This window comes from Bombus fervidus, chromosome 10 (assembly GCF_041682495.2).
Source record: "Bombus fervidus isolate BK054 chromosome 10, iyBomFerv1, whole genome shotgun sequence".
In the NCBI taxonomy this organism is placed as follows: domain Eukaryota; kingdom Metazoa; phylum Arthropoda; class Insecta; order Hymenoptera; family Apidae; genus Bombus; species Bombus fervidus.
Genome location: NC_091526.1, coordinates 14,253,375 through 14,277,234, shown reverse-complemented (window position 1 = coordinate 14,277,234; position 23,860 = coordinate 14,253,375). Strand labels below are relative to the sequence as shown.

Here is a 23,860-nt window from a genome sequence, read left to right as displayed (position 1 = left end):
TTAGATTCTTTAAAGCAGAAATTTCTACTTCCTTTTTATTATGTTTTTCCCAACATAACGTTTCATTGCTTGATTACTTTATATTCCTATTTACCGTTTGATATCGCTGTTAATATTAAAACGAGATGTTTCCTATATACATATCCGCAAGAATATACATATATATGTACTGCAAACAAATATATCGTGCAGTTTATCGAAAACAATTTATCTATGTTTTGTCTTCATTACAGAGGTGCGCCTCTGTACAAACGTAAAAAATAGAATAAATTTCTTTTTATGATGAATTTTAAGACAGGAGAAATTTCCACCACCCTGTAAGTTTACAAATTGTATCGACAAATTTTGAAATTTTCCCGAATAAGAATAAAATATCTTTTCCTGTTTTATTTCGAAAGGGTGAAGAGTCACGCCTTTTAATCTAATTGTTCCTACTGCGGAAAGATAATAATCTGACTATCTCGCGTTATCTAGGGTCTATTTATCGCGTTATCTATCACCTCAAGTACCAATATCATTAGCTGATGCGGTTATCGCTTCTTTAATATTTGTAGTTACATGGTAGATGCGGTTGGTATTATTTATCAAGAACACACAACGTATAATGCAGATGAACGAAGCACGGATGGACTTATTTTTTGAATTTTTAGAGATAAGAAACATAATACGATCTATCGATTCGACTGAAATAACTACACACAGCGAAGGAGCAAGCTCCATTATTATACCTTATCGAACAGTAAATATCGTAATTCTGTATAATCTTCGAATTAACTCAAATACATACATAATAGAAAATAAAGCATATTATGTTTCTATCCTCTTGCGAATAAGCAAACGTAGTGTCAGTTTCATCTTAAATTGATTCGTCATCTGCAAGGCACTTCCGCTATTTACCGCGCAGATATGTATGCGTACGCACGTGTGCGTCGAGCAAAACGAAACGCACCAGGCATTCTGCATTGTTGAAATCCGTCCAGGGAATTGTATATAGTAAACCTATAGTGTACAGGTTATAACATAATCTTTGAATAATATAATTTACACGAAATTTCTTTGTATTTCATTAAATTCATTATCTGAAGTATAAATTTTTTATTTAGGTATTTGTATAAATTAATGTAAACATTGTCATTTACTATTTTAGATGCAATGAATATACGTATCTATTGTATATTATATAACAGATATATCGAATAATGAGGTTTTTATAATGACCATCCGCTTTAAATAGATTAAAAATCTCTCCTCCATAAGACTGTGTATAGATATATAAAAAAGGTATGTACTTTGTAGTGCATTCGCATATCTCGTTGAACTTTTAATTAAAATATAATTCTTTAACTAATATATACATATATATATCAATATTATCATTGACTATTTAAGATGTAATAAACGTTAGTAAATTAGATAGTTTCTTTAGAAGGCTGCGTATATGCAAAGGCGAGGAGCAGGCGAGTAACGATGCAAAAGAAGAGAGAAGGAGAAAACGGTGGACAAAAACATTTTTTGAACACAGCTGCGAGTTGTCGCTCTCCACCAGCGAAGGTTTATCATTCTAAGTAGGGGAGGTTTCTCTCTTTATGTTCTCTTTCATGCTCTGTTCTTTATTATCTCTCTCGCATCCTGTTGAGCCTCTCTTACCACCGCTTTAATCCTCGGTTGGGCTGTCTCTATTAGACACAATAAATAATAAAAATTGAACGATTCGCCGTTAAATGATAATCATCGATGCTTCGTTTCACGAGCAACATTATTTACGAATAATAATTTTGAATTGTCATTGTGAACGTAAAATCTCTTTTGCTTAAAGATCTACATTATCTTCAATCTATTTTTATATTAAATTTGAAAGACACCTTTTAGATTTCATACCGCATCTGTCACCTGTGAAACTTGCTTGACATAACAGTCAGAATTCTTGAATTCCTTTGAATTCTCCGAGTCCATGTGATCGAAAAGTGGTCACTGGGTCTGATAAAATGTAAACTATGAGCGAAATTACTATCGACATTTATTTTGGTCCCCTTCTCGCTACAATACGCTCGTTTTTACCAATCCGCGAACCACTTTCTATAGACTAGAGAGTATAGCATTCAGACTCGAAACGAAGGGATCCACGAAGCGATAATTTTAGCCGGGGAAATAAGAAAAGGTGATACGGAGCCGTATCAGATAATGAATACGGAGCTTGCGGAATGATATTCGTCGAATCTTTAGCCAAAAATTCACGAATCCCAACGGAATATGTTGGGGGATATGCGAGCGAGAAAGAATTATCATGGTGCGCGTTTCAAAATCGACTAGCAGGAACTAAATTATATTCCAATACGTTTGCCACTATCTTTAATTGGCAGTCGTCGATCATCGAGTTCTAACTTCATTCATCGACTTACTTCATTCAGTCGTTGACTTCATTCAAGCGTCGCTCACCTCTCGCAATGGAAAGTCTTCCAGATCGATTCTTATCTTGGACGCGTCCTCTGCTTTCTTTGAACATTTTCTACCATTCGAATATCCTTGTTCGTGATATGCCTTCATTGCCGTAAATTTCGTTCCAAAGACAAAATTTGACGCGAAGTCTTCGCTCAACGAAATTCAGCACGTTAAAGATCGCCAAAAGCAAATTTTTTAAATTACAAGACAAGAGGTTACGCGTAAACGAACAATGACAATGATATAAAATTTTCCACGGTGCTATCAATATAAAAAAGAAAGACTTGTGGAAATAAATAAAGCGAGTTACTAAGATGAATTAGTTCTAGTACATTTTGATCATATCGTAGAAAGTTAGCAAACGAGAAAAGAATTTAAAACGATTGAAAGAAAGAGGTATAATCTAGAAAACTTGCCTTTTGTTGCAGATTGTGTAAATTCTACTCGAAATAGCTCTCGAAAAACTCGAAATAGCAACTCGAAAAATTTGAAAGGAAGGAAATTTTTATTTTGCGGTATTATCACATTTCACGAGAGAAAACGATAAAAAGATATCTGTACATTCCTTTTCCTATCATCAACCATTTCACAGTTCTTCATCAATCAGTAGCTATCGATAAATATCTTGTACATGTATGCCGAAGACAATGTCCTCGATTTAAAACTTATCGCTAATGTTCTACGTTCTGACTTAAAAGAAAAAGAAGAAGAAGAAGAAGAAGAAAAAAAAAGATAAATTTCTTACATATAAGCTTTTCTTGCATCGCCGTATCGCCTTTCCAAATAATTTAACGTTACGATTATAATACAATTTCTAACATTCTGAACTTTTAATTATATACCGAAAAGATATTTGTATGCAATTTTCTCCTTAATTAATTCATAAATATACAAAGTATGTACTATTTAAGTAAGCATAAAAGGCACATCGAAGCCATTCGCTGATCATATCGGCCAAGTAACGAGCAAATGGAAAATAACAAAATATATACATAATCGTACGTGTAATTGGTTACGTAAAATTTATTCGAATGGAATATATAGTGCAGCTGCATTTCTCTTTCTCTTTCTCTTTCTCTTTCTCTTTCGTTCCCTCGCGGCATATTGGATTACTATCTTTCGTCAGACACTGTCGCGTCGCCGGGGTTTCAAAAGCAAACCCATAGGGATAGGGGCAGCTGTCGTACCGTACATTCCTGCGTCCCTATCTTCTCCCCGCCCCGCTCTTTTACCCCCGAGTGCTTACAGCTTACAGCCCAATACTTTTCTCCTTCTTTCATTCTCGAATCGTTATTGATTTTCTTTCTCTTCTCTCAAATTCTCTTCAACGCTGTCAAGAATAACGAATGGCGAGAGAAGCTAAGAAGAAAAATCTACGAGCAAAGCCGTACTGGGATTCAACCATTGGTCTCTATCGCTACTTTTACCCTGAAACCGACTACGATAAACTTTGATTTTTTTCATATCATCAAATGTGTTTTATCGACTGTTTTTAATAAACGGATCATTTTTATATTTCTACGCTATTTATATAAAAAAAATTACATTCAAGCTATTATAGAACATTCTAAATTGGCTTGTACAATAATTTAATTTAATTTAATTTAATTTAATTTACATTTACATTTACATTTACATTTATATTTACATTTAACATGTAGGCACGGTATCGAACTAAGCATGGTTCTATATAGACGGAAATAATTATTACACAAACAAAGTTGTTATTCAAACGATCAATTGTATTTTTAATTATTCAAGCAATCAAAGTTTCAATTTACGATAAAATATGATTTCGTCCTTTCAAAATGATGCTTCAAATTCTACAGAGAATTACTTTCGCGTTATTCGTTTGTTTAAAAAGTTAAATACTTTAAAATAGACATTCGACTTGAATTGAATTCTTGACATAGAATTGACATTTTCGAAATTGACTTCTTTTCGTTTGATGTTATAATTTCATGATTTGGTATTAAAATTTACATGTATCAAGCGGTGTTTAGCGAACGTAGCCAGTGCGAAACATAGAATAAATATTAGTTGCGGTGTAACGGTGTAACGTTGAGAAACTTTGTGAAAGGATGTTTGCAGAAATGTGCGGTAAATTTATATGCGTACGTTTTATGTGGAATTATCCTGACGTTGCAGTTGATACTATCTGTTCACAGAAGGATTAAAGGGTTCCAGCAGTAACGTACACGATCTCTGCTTGTTACTGCGCGAGATAAAATCCTCAGAGATTAGAGTAGGGACTCAATTCGTATCTCCGCCGGAAGTTGTCGACCCTTGGGCCAGGCTGTGTCTCTCGTTATGATCTTTTCTCACTTTTCCTATTGCTTCGGTTGCATAATATTGATATACGCTATTTACTTTCTTTCGAACCATTTAACCGTTTTACGTTAAACGATTAATTCGATAAGCAGTACCAGATATATAGTAGAGATATACGGTAACGCTTAAGATATAAAAAAGACAATTGCTCGCCGTTTAGTCGTAATGATGAACACTGGATTCTATTTAGCCATTAAATCACACCTTCGCTTGTAACCATATTAATGTTATTGATCTACGTAATTATAAATATATCTTAATTCAGACATTTTTTATTCGATTCGCAATTTCGTCAAAAAAAAAAAAAAAAAAAATGTAGTCAAATTTGCTATCCTTACGAAGATCGTTGATTAAATCAACGTTCTTGTTTGCGAAACAAGAATTCCTAATTAATCGAATAAAAACTAAAAAAACAAGTTTTGCATTATGTATTTAACGTTCGTTAATATTCGTTATTCGAACTGAACGTTCAATATTTATTCGACAAAAATTTGTTAAACCTAATCGAACCTAAAATACCACCCACAAGCTTTAACGTTGTATTTTGAGAAAAGGAGAAAGAAGAAAGAAGAAAAGAAAAGGGAGACGAATGTGGTTGGTTCGATGAGAACGAAGATAGTGAATAAGTTATAGAAATGCCGGAAGGATGGACACAACTGTGTCGTTAAAAGTGTTTCGATTAAAGAAGCGAGGGTGCCGCAGGTGATACTGGAAGGAGAAAGGTCGTGGTTGACCAACGCGACGAGAACGAGGAGAAAACCTGGTATCGACCGGAAAACACACAACTGATGCGAATCGAAAGCCACGTGATGCACACACACAATGTTCTAGTATGTAAGTATACCTATCCTTCCTATCTTCCCTTCACCCTATTATCAATTTTTACGATCTATATTTATAACATTTTTCTTTCCGCTTTTATCCTTTCGATCTTTTTTTTTTTTTCTTTATATATATATTTAAACCGAGAAGAATTTATGCATTGTAGGCTCTTGCAATTTTATCAGTAATTACGTATAGTCACAATGCAATGAACAAAAGTATTGCCATCGAGTAGTTTCCTAGTTAAATCCTATATAAATTTGTAAAAAATAACTTATTTAATATCTCTTTGTACAATGTCTTTTAAAAATTGAAAACACTTGCCATACTAATTTTGAATTTAAAGATTATCGTATAAAATCTTTATTCCAAATAATTGTTACAAAGAACCGAAATTTCTGTTTTGCTTGCTTCAAATTTGTACATCTTGCATCAATTTTACAATGATCGAAGTCGTATTTATTTTTATTCATACCGATGCTTAACAGTAACGAATTACGATAAGGATTACATGCTCGAAAATTATATCTTACAGATTTATACAGTATCGAGAAATTGAAGAAGATCTAAGAAGATTGTACCAATATTTTTATTTATCGCTATAGTTGTTTTACCTTGAAAACGTTTAAACGCAACGATAATAAAGTTAAACGATAGATCGTTATTTTAGACACTGGTTAACACACGGAAGCGATATATAACATATTTTCAAAATCAATTTTCGTTCGTGTTTGACAAATCGCTCTTTAAAATACTGCGATTCTATTTACGAAACATTTACAAAAGAAAATTAAGAGCTTAAATTCCTCGAACAAATGGTTATATTATAAGTGTAAAGCTTCACTGTGACCAACTCGAGTTGCTTACTTAAATGCCTGCAGAATCACAATTTATCACTGGCAGGTGCCGTCTTGTCATATTTTTTCAACGTGATTATGCTGCAGACACCGAGACATCTGTCATCTGGATTTAAGAATCGCTGCAAGTTTTGTAAACCGTCTACATTTTGCTTTCAATCATTTTGCTAACAATCCTCTCACATCGATTTGTGCTGTCACAATGTTTTCTTCCAATATTAGGAGATGGTTTAATGGAAAATAGTAGGTATCGATGGATGTACCTTATAGATGATTAAAAAATCATATTATTAAGTAAGAAAAATGTTCGATATAAACGAATTAGATGTCTATTTAGAAAATTATCTATAATTACTGTGACTTTTACTATTTTCTCGCGAAACACATGAGAAGGCCGTGCGCAATTTTAGATATTAAAAACAACTGAATTACGAAGGAACTATGTACTTCTTGGCTGAAACCAAACATTAACTAATTTAGAAAAAGAACTGCTACACTATGTACTGACTTTAGTTAATTTGCTTTTAATGTGCAGAATATTGGGTTATAATATATGTAGAATGTTATAAATCTGACATGATGTTGGCTGCTAATATATAAAATAATAAATAAATCTGTTAACGGTCCCGATTGCGTCCAAGTAACGTTGTATTTTAGCTATGTTATTAGGCAACTAAAAGATAAATATACTTGTTTTCAACGGAACTGCTCCTAATTTTGGAGCGCTTTCCATCTTCTTTGCAAAAATACGAGAGCAAGTGTGTTTTTAGTACTAACAATCGGAAAACAGTTTTTCCTGGAGAAACTTTCTATAAAATAAATTTCTCATACACGAGTCATGGTTTACAAATAATAGATTTAAAGTAATAAATTGGAAAATGAAAATTTCCAGTTTACAGAATAACTAGCTCTCTGTATGCAACAACTAGCTAATATCAAATACTTTTTTTTTAACTTGTAGCATCTTTATAAACTTTTTTGCCGCATGGGTTTGCGTCAGTGAACCGAAAGCAATCAACTGCAGGTGCCTCCCCATGCAATTTACTGCATTTATCGAGCTCCAGACATGTTCTTTCTTTTTCTTTTTCTTTTCTTTTTCTTTTTTTCCGAAATTTGTTCTCGGAAACCCGAAACCACAAGAGAGAGGTCGGCGCCCTATAATTGCTGCTCGCACCAAATTGCAACTCAGATGCGAAGCTGATAAAACGTTATTTTGCCTTCGGCATTGCTTTAACGTTAACTATCTTCCTGGTTGAATTGTAAACGGCGAATCCGTCATCCATGAAAAGTTCGAAAACGAATATTCGTAAAATTCGAATTTATTGTGTACAAAGAAAATACGTACATGTAAGATGATTAATTGTAATTACGTTATTTTAGTTACATCAAAAACTAGAAAAAAGAGCAACGAGACACAGGAAGAACGCTATCCCCTGGTTACCCCCTAGTTAAAATGACCTATCCACTATCTAACGTTTCTTCATTTTTCAGGAATACGCTCAAATATTTAAGATCCTTCTTGCCTTTTACTTGTTAAGTAAAGTTCTGCTTTGCAGAGATATAGAAACGGCCTGCTCGATTAGTTGTAATACTTTATAATGCCGTATATAGTATACATGTATCGTCTGTTAATGATAAGTTAGATGATCCTAGATTTCAATGTTCTATCTTCTATCTTCATTTTATTATAGTGCCTCTTGTAGTTACATAATTGTAAGTCACTGTCTTTTCCACTCCTTATTTTCTTAAAAAAATTTTCTTTCGCTTTCACTTCCGACAGCAACAAGATACGAACACACCGAGGAATTTTTTATCGGAATATTATAAATATTTTGAAATTTCGTTGTCGCTGCAACGAGAAACGATTCGTGACGATATTGGTAACATTTGAAACAGATCTGAAAATATAGGTACATACAGAGGATACACGATATTTATTGGAAGCATATACTTTGCAAACATCGTCAAAGCATTCGAACAGTTAATTAATTACTCGTTGTACGCATTACTGAGATATATGACGCTATTTATGCTGTACGTATTACCACTCTATCGCATCGGTTCTTAAATTGTTCCAACTCCATAGAAAAGAAGGAAAAAAGTAATTAACCAATCCATAATTTATTCATTTATATTACCGATACATAATTAACCAATGGAACGCAACGAATATTCGGTTCCTTCGAGTCCTACTTCTACGCGATAATACTGAGCTTGATAAACTCTAAACTCAGGCTTCTCCGTTAAGAACTGGAGCGACGATATTCATAAAAACATCCTGTGATAAATTCGCGATCCACTGCAGGTAGAGAGAGAGAGAGAGAGAGAGAGAGAGAGAGAGAGAGAGAGAGAGAGATCTCTTAAAATTTTCGGGAACGAGTTATAGCGCGAGCTCGTTTGACAGAAATCCGTATTGGAAAACGACAAAGGGGGTAGAGATTGAAAACAAGCGTTCGGTCGATAGCTCCCCACGCGATTTAACGCGTTTATCGAGGTATTGAGGCATTCTTGGCCTTTTTGCGCGACTCTTGCTCCGCGAATCGTGGGACCAGAGAGCTCGCCCGTTGCTGCTGCTCGTTATACGCATACCAGCAGCAGCAGCCGCCCTGTGTACAGCCCTGCGCGTCACCCCTTAACGCTCAGAACTCTACTACATTCTACATTTTGCGTACATACGTACGTATGGGCGCGCCAACACCGAGAAACCTGCTCGAAAGAACAGAGACCGAGATCACAATGCCGATAGCGATCGATCTTTCGACCACACGACTGCCGACCACGGACCATTCAATGGATCCTTTTCTTTTCTTTCTTTTTTTTTTTTACTCACCTTTTAATTGGGAGATCTCGCAAAAACGACAACGTTTCCCGATGATTTGACGTTTTACGATTATTTTTCGTTAATTTTTGTTAGTTGATTCTTAACGTGTAGACTTACGACAATTACATGATTTAGTTTATGGATTTAGCCTTACAATTGGTGTTTTTAATTCTTTTCTTTTTTTTTATTTTATTTCGATATAGCTTGGCCACTGTAACTAGCAGACTGCGTATTTTTATGCGTTTATGCGAAATTCAAGGATGGAAAGAATGCATACAATATACAAAAGTTAGTGCAGTATACGTTGTAATATGTAATGGATGAAACAAATCCGCGCCTAGGTTTCACGTATACAATCGTATTCATAAAGATATGAATTTACAGAAATATCCGCAGTTTAGTAATCAGCGTCCTTAATTTAGCCGCGCTTTGTATACCTTTACTTAATTTCAATTTGTTCAAAAGGCAAAAAATGATATAGAAAAATTCAACTCAGTGTTCAAAGGCGTACAATCAGAATTTCTGACAACTTGGATTTCCATCCTTAAAGATACACAGATACAGAATAATGTTTTATTTTCAATTGAAGCGAATCACAAATTGTGTAAAAATTTCAGAAATATTAAGAAAGTTAATGTTGTTTTAAAATAGATCGATATGCAAGAACAATTATCCATTTACTGATTTTGCTTTTGACATTTTGTATCTGAAGGAATGTTTCTCGAAACATGTAGTAACTCCAATAATTCCAAATTCTATTACGTCAATTTTGTCAACGCAAGCTCAGATACGTATTATTCGATTGAAATTAAGATAATTCTGACGGCAAATACTATCAGATTGTAAAATAATTCGCTCGCGACGGCATAGTTTCTAAGTTTATATTAGCCAAATAGAATATTTAACGCTATTAATTACTTGTCATTTTATTTAAAGGTGACAGTACGATTAATTATTTCAAATCGTTGTTTCTAATCGTTTTTCAAATCAATTTACCTAATTGTTCGATATGTAAGTCGTTATATATTATATATGAGGCGTGTAAAAGTTTCCGGCCAGATAGATTTTTCGCTTTATACTTGGAAAACGGTATTTTAAAGAATTTTCAGCGATATCGAACAACGATGGAACGATATTTGTATATTAATATGTATTAATATACCGATTAATATACTAATATACTGATACTTGATACAACGCTTTTCGAACATAAAATAAAAAATTCACTGCGGCCAGTGTCGGAAACTTTTGCACGCCACTGTGCAACGCTGAACATACATAGCTAGCAACTAGTTATTATAAAGGGTGACATTTTCCCATCGTAGTTGAACAGAGTTACGTTATCGAATCGTGAATATACATAGAGTGTAAACTTGTCTGTCGTTTTCAAGGAATACTTTGCGGATTCCGCGAATCCCTTTTAACCGTCTAACGTAACTTATCCTTTCTGTAAACGATAGAAGTTTCATTGGGTTGCAGGAACGGTGCGGCGTGTCGGATGGTGCTTACGTCTCGCTTACAAATGTGTATCCTTCTTGAATTTCATGAATGCATAATTATTTCTTTGTATTACTTGTTCGTTATTAGCAACCAAGGAGGTACGCAAATTTTGTAGGAATTAATTTGTCTGAACTCGGCTCCATGTAATTTACATTACTGATACGAACAACAATTAAATTAGATACGTTCGGCAAAAACGATCTATATAGATCTCGAGGGAATTTCTACATACATACTTACTATCGAATAAAACAGAATGTTTGCTTGCAACGACGAACAAAAATACTATTAAGCTAATGTCCGTCGTTTTTACGCGTAATTGCCCTTAAGTAGATCAAAAGATACTGTCTCGTTGTTTAGAAAGTTCATCTCCGGTAGAATAAAGGCGACGTATCGGTTAATTAAACTAATTCGCAAGATCGCGCTTCAACGACAAACGTTAATTAGCACGGCAGTTACGGCACGAGAGACTGGTCGCGCAATAACGTTTCTAATTGAAACGAAACGTATATCCAAGGATAAATTACAACGGTTGTCTGAAGAATTTTTATTCGCCATCAAGTGGCAAGTGTCAATGGCCTATGATCGTAGTAAATAGATGGTGGATATTTATACAAATTCATATGGTTAGGGACTCGGCTAAAGAGACGAGATCTATGCTCGCAGTCGTTGTTGGTTGACATTTTCTACAAACGCGCAAAAATTGAAACGCTGGAAACCCAATCACGATTTCCATCTTTTTCGATTTCGTACAAAGAGGTGTGTCTCTTTGCCCGTGCTCCGTTGCCAGACCGCTTTACGCTTCATGAAGCACCGAGAAACGAAGGATACACCTGGCCAGGTGCTCGGTACTACTGGGTCAATATGTGCACGTGATAATGCTGCTGCAGCACCGTTGCTGCAGCAGCTAAAAATTTCAAAAATATAACCAACGGTTTCAGCCAATTCCCGCAAAATTTCCTTCGCGTTTACAATGGTTACAAAAAGTACTCGTACGTCGTTGTATTTATTCAAATATTTAGCACGTTTATTATAACGCTGATAATTAATTAATAAAATGCGAATTTTTATGCAGATTCATATTTTTGAGAATTATAAAAAGAATTATAAATAATTAAAATAGCAGAACATCGATAGAAAATTGTTTTATTACCAAACGTTATAGAAAGTATGCACTATAATTTGGATATCTGATATAATTCTTGTAATTGGACTGCATTCAAAATTCTTTAAATTGTATCGCGCGCAATTTTGTCATCAACTTTTCTGATCAATTTCGTTTGAAGCGAAAAGTGGAAAGACTCGGACAAAATCCGTTAGGTCCGGTTAAAACGTGGTGTCGTCGATTAAAATTTCAAAGCACCCACCGGAAAAAGAAACTGGAAGGAAAGTTCCTTGCGACAGGAAACCGGCCGCACCAACTGTTAACTTATACGACCACTCAACGACCCTCGCTAGCCGTTGCTAATTATGGAACAATTCCTTCCTTCCTTCCTTCCTTCCTTCCTTCCTTTCCCTAGAACTGTGCATTTCGCTCTCGCGCGACTTTAAGGAAACCATTATTTCAACCCGCTGCATTGCTTACCAACCAGAACGGATCAACCGTCGTGCAAGCAATTATTCGAGTTGCACGTTTTCCTGCAACCATCTAACGTATCTTCGAGGGTGGACAATGAAGCTCTTGTCCTCTTGAATTCGAGACGAAAGGAAACGAGGGAGAACGAAAGCGAAAGTCGCAACGAGAGTCTTTCCACGGTACAGAGGCTTTACACTTTGCACGCTGTGCAAAACTCTCACGATGGTTCGGTTAAAAAATAACGAATCCTTACGAAAATGAGGGCAAAAAAAAAGAAAAAGTAACCCTCCTCTGCACCTTAAACCATGCACGGATCGATGACAATTTCTTACCGCGGAAAGAAATTTCTACGGTATCTTTCTGTCTGAGGTTGAAGCAAACTGAAACTGATATATATATATATCGATATATATAATGATGTTAATCTAACGGTTAAGCGAGACCAATTGATTTTATCGTTTCGCGCCGTTTACAAGATTTCGAGAAAGAACTTGAAATTTAATTTGGTATCCGGTACGTTTAATGTGTAAGTAATCTATTGCCTCTATCTTTACGCCAACATCGGATAAAAAATCTATCGTGTATGTTAGACGAGACAAGACCATCGTAATTACGTATGTAGTAGTGTATTAATAAGATTTCAATTTGATTCGTTATGAAATATACAGTAACAACGACAGTTATGTTATCGATAAACAAAAAAATTAATTAGAAAGCGAAAAATGGCTTAGTCAAGGAAGAGAAAGAAGAAGAAGAAGAAAGAAAAGAAGAAAATTGGAAAGTATGTTGCAAGTCCAGAAGATATACATAGATACACGCATACGTATGAAAAAGGAATGATTAATAAATTGTTTGTAGTGGAATTGAACTTTTAAGGTAAATATTTATACGCCGTATACGCTATTGAAACTGGAAAATTAAACTGGGAATATCGAAACTTTGCACGATTTCTCTATTAACATTTAAATACGTATTCTGAACAACAAGGGGTTGCAAAGTTGCCTGACCCATCATCGATAGTCCCATTTTATATACTCGATAGAACGTTCATTATCCCAGCTAATCGAAACACACGTTGTTCGAACAATCGAATTTCTCAAATTAACGATTAACTTTGTTCTTACTAATGGTATGGTAGTCTGATAGTGAAGATTTGTTATCGTACAAATATGTTTCCAACGCATCGGACGCAGAACTGACAGAAGCGTTCGAGGAAGCGGTTTACAGGCAAAATTTTTAGGCGACGATTTTCGTGGAACGATCTCGGTTAACCACGGGATGGTTTAGCGTGTCGCATCTCGATGTAACCCTCGTAAAAGACAAAGAAAAGAGCAGCTCGGCTCTTTGTTTTAGCATCGAATACTGTAATATATTCGCATTGTTCTCTGCGGCCGGTTTTTGCCCGAGGGCTAACGGCGGCTTGCCCTCCAAAGGCAAAGATTCGTTGCGTCTTTGATGCAGAAGGAAAAGAGTCTCTTCCCCTGTGATATATCGGCCGCTCGACTCGCTTTATTGGGCAACGTTAAACGATCTCGTGTATATTCGCATGAAAATGTTAACACGCGCTACCCCCGAGAAAGCGCGAATTATATTTATACGCCGGGTTCGCGGTGAGATCGAGATCGCTTAGAAGGGGGCCGCGCGGTAGCACCAGTTTCCTGTCAATTATGTTAAATAGATTAGGCTCCGATAGATCAACTTACTACCTCGCGCATCGAATAAAATAAACGTTATGTATTTTTTCCCCTCGTATTTTTCAACCGATATCAAAACCCGATGATATCATCATCACGACGCTTGTATCGCAACGAAATCTCGTTGCCGAGAATAATTATTTGAAAATTACTTCTAACCTAACGTATGAACACGACGAGTGCTTTCTTCCGGATATTTTATGTATTTTTGTACACGTATATCACGTATGTGTACATGCATATATGCGTTCTATGCATTTCTACGCCCTTAAATTTCCCATGAACGCGCTGAAATTTTCCATCTATTTGTAATCTAATCGAATCTTTCAAAATAGATGTTTCAAAATAGATTATTCATCGAAGAGTTCGTTTTAACCGCAAGTTTCGTTTCAACCCTCCGCTAGCGAAATCGAGTCTCAGAGACTCGGCTGATTCTATCTTTCTTATTCTTTTCCATTCTGTTTACAACTAATTACAAGTATTTACTACTTGTATTTCGGCTACCTTTACTACGATACAAGCGATACATACGATATAAACGTTCGCTATCGCAGATAGGCCTCCGTACATATATGTAGCTTGTTCGCCTTACGAAATCATAGCTGATATGTGCGCAATGGAGTCTGTTGCCTGTCAAACGTCGTACGTTGCACTGCATCTCGATCTCGACTCTTAATACAGCAGTACGTATTTTGCAATAAAGGCCGATAAAGAAGGTAGGAGGGGAACGAGTTTGTGTTTATTAGGAAAATGTGTATTAAGAGTAATTCGGTAAGGAGAATTTGTCAGAGAAATTAAGAATTTTACGAGTACGAGGAAATCTGGTCTGCGTCCGTTATTTTCTTTGCCATTGTACGTATACTTATCTATAAATTTGGATCGCAACAGGATATCGACAAGAGGTAAATGTTGTAGCGTTTCGAACGCTTATTACGATATTTACGATAGTGCGAAAAAGACAAGCGGGGAGGTATTTCACACCGCGAAGATTTACTAAATTAAAGTGAGAAGCCAGGACGATGATGGTTCAGAAAGATTGTACGAGATTAATTCGCGGAATGCAATGCTAATTCGTTTAATAAAGAGATTGACGAATACTTTATTATCGCGATGCGTGCAACAAAAGACCTTCGAGTGCCGCATGCCATGCCCAAGAGCTTTTGTTACTCACACCGCGATAACAAAGCGGTCGCCTACTCTCCTTAATCTGCTTAATCTACTACTATCGCGATTTAACGCGAGAAGAAATGCACACCGACGAAAGCTGAAGGTGCAAACGGCATTACGGCATTAACGGCAGGTAGTTGCCGTACTACCAGCGCAGCGCAACACCGGTTACACGGTAGACACGTTACCATTAATATGCTTGACCATGAATGAAGGGAAACGAGTTCGCGCGTGGCTTGCTTTCCCCTAGAATCAAATCGCCTCAAAGATAATTCAGCAACAAGCAAAAAGAGCCCCGAGAGTTACGTAACATGGAAAATGTGTAAACATCCGGCAATCGAGAATTACTCGACATAGGAAATAAAACTAATACTCTGCTGTTCCTTTAAGTTTCATTAAATGTGACGTATAATTTTCATATTCTTAAATATTGAAATATCTTTTATAAAACTATCCCGAAATATTTCTTCTTCGATGTTATCTTACGTAATAACTCCAATTACGCTCCAATTACTCTTACTAACTCTTACTCTAACTATTCAGTATACGTCTTCGTGATATAAAAATACTAGCAAATTATATTCTTTAAATACATATACAGTGGCTCGTGAAAGTATTTCAACAGTACAGTACGGTATCAACGATACACTGATCGTATGTTTCGAATAAATGTCCGAGAACTTGTACGCGTGTTTTCCGATTGATTTCCAACTATTTCAAATTACAAATTTTTCCTATAATGCATACAGTATTTTCATAGAAATTTGTCGTGGGTAAGTGTTCGAGCGAATACGCAACTTTTAATATGCTACTTATCGAAAAACTTTCGTATCCTACTAATTCGATACACTTAAATTAGCGCTAAAGATCGGAGAATTTGCTGCGCCAAAAACTCGTCATCCGTCGCGAGAGGGTGATTTTTCAGCACTGGAATATATCGTATCTACCGTCACGGTTGACGAGCCAGCGGCATTTCAAAGAAGAAATCACAATAAATCAACGTCAAACGGATGATCTCGCCGACGAAACAATTATGTTGCTTAATTCGAATTTGTTCGTTCGCTCATGTGCAAATCACGTCCACGAGATACATACAAACGTATGTATATGCATACGCAAGCTGTAGGATTGTTGAATGAAATCCTAAGCTACCGAGAGTTCCAATCCGTCACTACTCCCTAATTATTCTTCGAAATTTTGCTTGTAAAAAAGTATAACCTCGAACGGCACAGCAACGACGGAAGAGAGAGAGAGAGAGAGAGAGAGAGAGAGAGAGAATATAAGCTACACCTAATTATAGGTTTAGATACGCCTGACGATATTTCATATCGAACATAATATCTCCTCGCCACATTACATCTCTTCACCTTAATCGAGCTCGTGGAATATGACTAATATATATATATATATATATATATGTACGTTGTTATTATTCGATAAAAGCGAAACTATGATCCGATTATAATTATTTCTATTCTCAGCCTGCGAACAATCGCGTCTTACGACAAATCACGATGTAATTACTACATACATAGTTATCCTACCGATCGTAAGCACGCCAACGCTCGTCACGAACATTAAAATTAACAACATGTTAGTTTTACCAAAAGCTCTACAAATTAATAAGAGAAACCCAGCAACGAGATAACACGTAAACGTAATATTATTAAGAAACGTAAAATAATTTGTGTATTACTTTATCAAGCCCTAAAACGTGTAAAACAAACGTACCGAAATATTATACGCTGTACCGAAGCCCTAGGTTACGCTATAAAACTATACAAATAAAGTTCTTACGAGTTAAAAAAGGAAAATAGTTTCTTTTATATGCTACACAGTACTATACACTATAGATAATTTGATTTTCTCAAAATTTCATAAAATTTTATGATCCGGATAGAAGATAGAATCTTTGAAATTGCTTTTTGTAGTCACGATGTTAAAAAATAGAATTCAATTCGCGTAAATTAATCGAACAGAGATGTTGCGTTAAAAGAACGTTGGTCCTTGATAGATTGGTTGATGATTGTAAATGCCGTTGAATAAATAGACAAAAAGATCGATCGATCACCGACAGAATCACTTATCATCTTTTCTTATGCAATTCTCTTAGAGACTACATATATATAAGAATATACGTTTCACGCTCTAGTAATATGTTAGAAATTAACTGCACGATTCATCTTAAGGTATGTAAGTACATATTCATTTTAGATAATATCGCTGTTTCAAGTCGTTAATCGTTCTATAAAAAATTAATCAATTTAGAGACGCAAAGGGCTTTTCGAACGATATGATATTTCCGCGGCGTTTGACAATTATAATAAATCGATATTACAGCCTGTAAGATCAATTTCACCGCGTTATGATATTTTACTATCCTTAATTACGATGATCACAAAGGACAAAATCAACGAAAAATTCTTGTATCCGTAATCTTTTGATCAAGCCTGTTAAAAATAAATAAGTGTCGGGATGCTTTTTAACGCTAGTGCGCGATTTGTCCCTAACCCCAACCTAACCCCCCCCCCCTCCTAATGGATAATAATCCAAATCCACCAACTAGATTAATTCAAATCGATACAACAGCAAATTTTTATCAAAATAGTATTTCTTCCAGGCTCGATATTTAATGATAAGAATACAACAACGAATACTCGAGTTGTTACTCGAGTATCTAGAGATACTGTACGGTAAGAGGGAAGAATATGACTCCGGTTGATGTAAAACATATATGTATTTCTTTCTTTACAGGGATCGAATACGATCCCTAGAAAGAAACTTTGTATATCGTTTAAATACGCAACGTTCGCGTTCTAGAAGATGCGTGAACGTCGTACCCGTAGCATTTTTTCTCACGTTCGTGCAACAAACAGACAAGCAGGTTAATGAACCAGTTTGTTTAACTGAATTTCTTATCTTATATATTATTATGTAGCGTGTATTTTATCAGAAATTTGCGACTACGATAGAATTTCATCTAAAAAGAAAGAAGGTAATCTTATACAAAATCTAATTTTGCATATGATTGTACAAAACGAGATAAAATAATTCACGTTATACTTATATTTATTTATCTTTACCTATTCTGCATTTAATGAGACAATATCCTGGCATTTTGAATAGAAAATCGAGTAATCTTATGCTATTCCGTAATGAAAAGTTATTTGGCGATACATAAGCCGAGAATATTAATCAAAGAATTCACTTACCTTGACGAAAGAGTGGAATTTTACTTTGCTGGGAGAAACAGGTGGACTGCTAGGTGATAGCTGATTTCCTGGTACTTGGAGAAGATTCTGTACCTCTAACAAGTATCCTTTCCTGGCGTATCTGCTCCTAGGACTGCTTTGAATATCCCCTTCTATCTTTGACTTTTTAATTAATTTTAGATTTTCCTTAGCATTCTGTCTGAGTATTACATGGATCAGTCTTCTGGTATTGGCCCTAGAATCGTTTATACAGATTCTCTTCCATGTTTTGGACACCATACTGATCGAACAAAGATCCTGCGGTCCAAGGAAGGATAATATTTTAGACACTATCCTCCAATGATTGCTTTTGTCTCCAAGAAGCGCCAATATATCCACTGTTTCTCTTCCTGTATAATCTGGAGTAGCTCTCACTCTGGACCTGTATCTTGAAATTATTGGTGTATACCCGCCAGAATGAGGAGTAATAGTCACATAACCACTGTCATCAACACTGTCGTGCCAACTGCGATTGCTCGAGTTTATCGTGATGCAAGGTGTCTCGCAGATACTTATGTTTTCCATTTCATCCATCTTCGTGCCTTTCCGGAGGATATATTCCCATTTCTCACTTGTCACTTCAACATGATGTTATTTCAACATGACATTGCATTAAAAGTGTTCAAAACCATGTGGCAAACAGCAATTCACCAGAAATGTATCACCAGAAATATTAATCTTCACTGTGTAAGGATTCGAAGTAAGATTCGCGGCAAACATGCGCACGCGGACACCGACTCTCCCTATGCGTGTTCCTGCGCTGCAAGCACTACGAAACTTTGAAGTCTGTTTATCCGTTGTCCCACCGTAGCTCCCTTGGCAATTGCCCGACCAATCGGCTAGCCTGACTCATCCCGCCATTCGTTGCCAAGCGCTACCATTGGCTCAAAATTCTTGGCCGCGTTAGTGATGCTGTTACCTCTAGCGGCTGCTGCTGGACTTACTGAATTCTGTTGCTGGGGAGACCTCTTTGATTTCTGATTTCTCTTTCACGGCGCGTGCGCATACAAAAATTCCTTCAATTTTACCAATTTCGATATTTTTTCATTTTCACCTCATCGTTTCTTTCTTTCTTTCTTTCTTTCTTTCTTTCCTTTAAATTAATTCTTATTATAGGAAGACAAGAGAAGCCACTTAATTATTTTTTAATATTATGACCAACTATAAAGTCATTATACGACTTAAATAATATATCGGGGATTACTTCAACTATATCCACTAAGTGGAATATAGGAGAAATTACTAGTATACATATTAAACAAAATTCTGTTTCATTTCTCTACAATAACTTTATTAATGTGACAGTAATTAAAGTAAAATAATTTATTTTAATTTTGATATTAAATATACGTAAAATATGTACATATGTACGTATGTTTGTATGTGTGTTTAATGTAAATCTATCGAGTAGCGAATAACCTATACACTCTGTAACTATCGATTCTCATATATGTATATCATTAATATCCTATCAAGTATAATAATTTATCGATATTTTAGAAAGAAATATATATTTTATTATCAATATTGACATTTTTTATATTTTTGTAATAAAAAACTTTTGATTTAACTTGTATATCCAATACATATAGTTTGTTAAAAGTCTACTTAATTTCAATTTCCTTTCTCAGTCCTTTATAATTTTACTGTTAATATTATTGTTTGACATAATGCTACCGTACTCGTAATATTATTACTTGTGAAACATCTTATTAAATGTACTATAATATACAAGTATAATTTTAATTTTCAAAATGAAAAAAATGTATTTTCTTTATGCGTATGATTAATATAATAGACGTTTCTTAATATGGGGATATTTCTTGAAAGTTAGAAGATCCGTTTAACGTGTACATACGTACGATATTTCATTTGTATAATGCAAAGCATTATTATATGTATTATGTTAAACATGCACAGGTTTATCAGACAACAATACGCGTATGAGATTTTATGGATGAAAAGATGAAAATATTGTCATGTTTTTATTATATCAGAGCAAAATAAAAACACTACTAATAGATTTGACACAATTGTTTTAGTAATCAAATTGTTTTTGTAATCAACTTTATTCAAATTTATTTGCATGGAGGACGTTGAGAATTTATTGTTAGATTGACGAAATCTCAGCAGCAATTTACCAATGGTATTTTTATTTTTTGTTGAGAAGTATGTTATTAACAGTAAATTGTTACACGAGGCCCGAGTGTTATTAATTCGAATGGATGAAAGTGACAAGAATACTATCGTTATCGTGTCTGTTAGTAGATACAAACGCAGTACTATTATTTCTAGAGACATCTTGCTTGCTGTTAATGTTATTCTGCTTCTTCGAACTAGTTCAACTCCATAAAAAAGGCTAGTATCAAAATATTTTTACTTACAAATTGCAAATTTTACGACTAAAACTAAATAAGAAGGAAGAAAGAGATAGATAAGATATAAAAACATAATTTCTGTGCCATATTAATGATAGAGTTAGATTAGTCACTTACTAAATTTAATAAGATCTTAAAAATGCCTCCTTCCGTACACAGATATAGCTGCTTAGTTTTTAACAAATTAGACACAAAAAAGAGTCGATAAACACTATGTATACCACATCTCACTATAATGAATTAAAAAAAAATAGTTAACGAACCTTAGTCAATCAATGTCGTCGAAGTTGTCGAGAAAAAAAATTGTTAGTTTTCGGAAATTACAAAAAGGTTAATAGGATAAAAGAAAAAGAAAGAGAGAGAGAGAGAGAGAGAAAGAGAGATGGTGATGGCGATGGAGATGGTGGGGGTGAGGGTGATGGAGATGGTGGGGGTGAGGGTGATGGAGATGGTGGGGGTGAGGGTGATGGTAAGGGTGAAGGTGAGGGTGAGGGTGAGGGTGACGGTGAGGGTGAGGGTGAAGGAGAGGGAGCGTGAAAGGGTGAGGGTGAGGGTAAAGGAGATGGAGCGTGAAAGGGTGAGGGTAAAGGAGAGGGAGCGTGAAAGGGAGAGGGTGAAGGAGAGGGATCGTGAAAGGGAGAGGGGGAAAGAGAGGGATTGGGAGAAAGACAGTCACTCGTTCTTTGCATACGTACTCAGGCACATGCAGCAAGTGTGCAATTGATTAACAAGATAATCAGTAAACTTTATTGCGAAACGCAAAGGTTTTGATTGAAAATTGGGTACAATGGAATCTAACAAGTCGGAATCGACGCCAAAGCAAGCTATGGTATACATTTGCGGAGGTACAGTAAAGATAATAAACGTGAAATATTCCTAACCTCACGTTTTATGTCGCATTAGTGTGTCCGTCACGTATTTTCGAAATAAACATAAACTTTGTGTAAATATTGCTTTGTCCATCATACAATTTATACATTGATAAAAGTTTTGATTGAGTAATAACATTAAAAACTCTGTGAACCCAATTTTTATTTCACGAAACATAAGCTTTTATCAACTTATTGGTATCTTTCTGTGTTCCATTCATAAACTGTATATAAACTTTTGTTATATATATATATATATAATTTGTTTGTTTTTGTAGAATGTCATCATGATAATGAAATACGCCCAAGAGATCCAATTCGATGCCGAGAATGTGGATATAGGATCATGTACAAAAAACGAACTAAAAGACGTATCCTTTTACATTTATAGAAATACACATTAGATATTATTAAATGTTAATAATGCACTTGTGCAATGTTGCTCAATACATATTACTATAGAAGATTTTAAAAGTAATTATTCATTCTATAAATACTTGTTACACTCGTTGTAGATACGTACGAACATAATATAAGCAAGTCATTTTCCTTAATAAATTCTTAGTTGTTGTGTTTGATGCACGATAAAGCAATCTATCTATTTTTTGTATAAATTATATATCGTCATTAATAAGTGTAATGTAATTATTAATAAATTATTAATAAATTATTAATAATCAATCTGTTCTTTTACATACTTACACAAATTAATAAACTTTAAAACATTACGTCCTTTATATCCTTTGGATTCGATTAAATTGAGCATAAAACTGCAATTGTTATGAAAGTAAAACTGTCTACTTAATTATAAATAAGTAATGTTTATTGTCAGTTAAAGATACAAAAATTGGATGCGACTTGTGACTTTTTCATTGTTAAAAGATATTAGTATCTTATAAAGCTACTTTTATACACAATTTGGAAACCTTTATTAACTACAAAGTCGATAAATAGGAGCCAGCAGAAAAGCTATCTGAGTCAATATAAAATCAACGTCATACATCATAGGAATACAGGTGAATTAGAAAAGAATGCTATGTACAATCAGGTACGTATCAGGATATATAGCAAGAGCAGAAACAGGAAGGGTTAGCTTCGAATTAGAAATAATAAAGCGAGAATTGAGGTACTTGAGGGAGCTGTCACGAATGAGGGAGGAAAGGTTCTCCAAAGGATATTGGGAGAAATTACAAAAAGGGAATAAATTAATAATAAAATCATTGGATCACACAAGTAAGAAGCAACGCAACACCAAAAGCTGGAATAAGACAAATAATAGAAGAAAACCTGCCATCGTGTCAAATATTTAATATAGGAGGAATAGAAAATATTAAATAAACGACCCATGTACAAAGAAGTTGAGTCAAACGTATTAAGAGATAGGGAATGACCAAAAAAAAATGGGAAACCATTGAGAAAGAAATGTAGGAGTTGATGAACTTCGTGAATGGAAGCTTGAAACTAAGGGTATCATATAGGAAGAGTAGAATCGGGAGTAATAGCAATAGTTCAAAGAAGGCAAAGAACCAAATAACCCACAAACCAATAAATAAATAAATATATATATATATATATATATATATATAACGATATTGAGCTATATTGGAATTCCAACTTTACTTTGGCATAATGATATGCATAATAAGTTAAGACAGTTCAAAAATAGGAAAGATATGAAAGATGTTGTTCGACATTTATAATGTTCTTTTTAAATAGAATACAAATTATCCATACATATGTATATATATATGTATATATATCTCATACATCAAATTTTTCCTTCTACTACAGCATACACACTTAATCAAAATACTCGATATTTTTATCAAAAACAATTGTTTCGAAACTATTGTATTAAGCATTGTATTGTATTTGTATAATACAATACAATATAATTTATTTAACAAATAACTATAACAAATAAGAATAAAATTATAAATTGATTTCATATATCGGAATATAAGACTTTCAAATTTAAAAGGCCGCGTTTCTGTTGGTTTCTTTATCAATGTTCGTGCTAAGAAGAGAAACTTCAAAAATTACATTCAAAGCCGAACTCGTCTGTCATATCATTGTAATACAATTGACTGAGGAACCTTTCGCTAGGTATCTCCTATCGGGCAACCATTTCGCTCTTTTATGAAGAGTAACGGAA

At 34.7% G+C, this 23,860-nt stretch overlaps 2 protein-coding genes across 2 annotated transcripts in view; one reads left to right on the top strand and one right to left on the bottom strand.

The window, feature by feature from the left end:
- The window catches only part of LOC139991298 (F-box only protein 43), a 46,984-nt gene extending 27,725 nt beyond the window's left edge, over positions 1 to 19,259 (bottom strand). The window contains exon 1 of the mRNA XM_072011252.1: positions 18,420 to 19,259. Within this exon, the coding sequence (XP_071867353.1) occupies positions 18,420 to 18,992 (573 nt within the window). The 5' untranslated portion in view covers positions 18,993 to 19,259. The remainder of the gene's footprint in view (positions 1 to 18,419) is intronic.
- A 2,237-nt stretch (positions 19,260 to 21,496) lies between these two features.
- Positions 21,497 to 22,365, top strand: Rpb12 (DNA-directed RNA polymerases I, II, and III subunit Rpb12). The gene is made up of 3 exons (XM_072011373.1): positions 21,497 to 21,681; positions 21,984 to 22,076; positions 22,271 to 22,365. The coding sequence occupies exons 1-3, from the start codon at positions 21,624 to 21,626 to the stop codon at positions 22,291 to 22,293; spliced, it is 174 nt and encodes a 57-aa protein (XP_071867474.1). The 5' UTR covers positions 21,497 to 21,623; the 3' UTR covers positions 22,294 to 22,365.
- Positions 22,366 to 23,860: the final 1,495 nt, after the last annotated feature.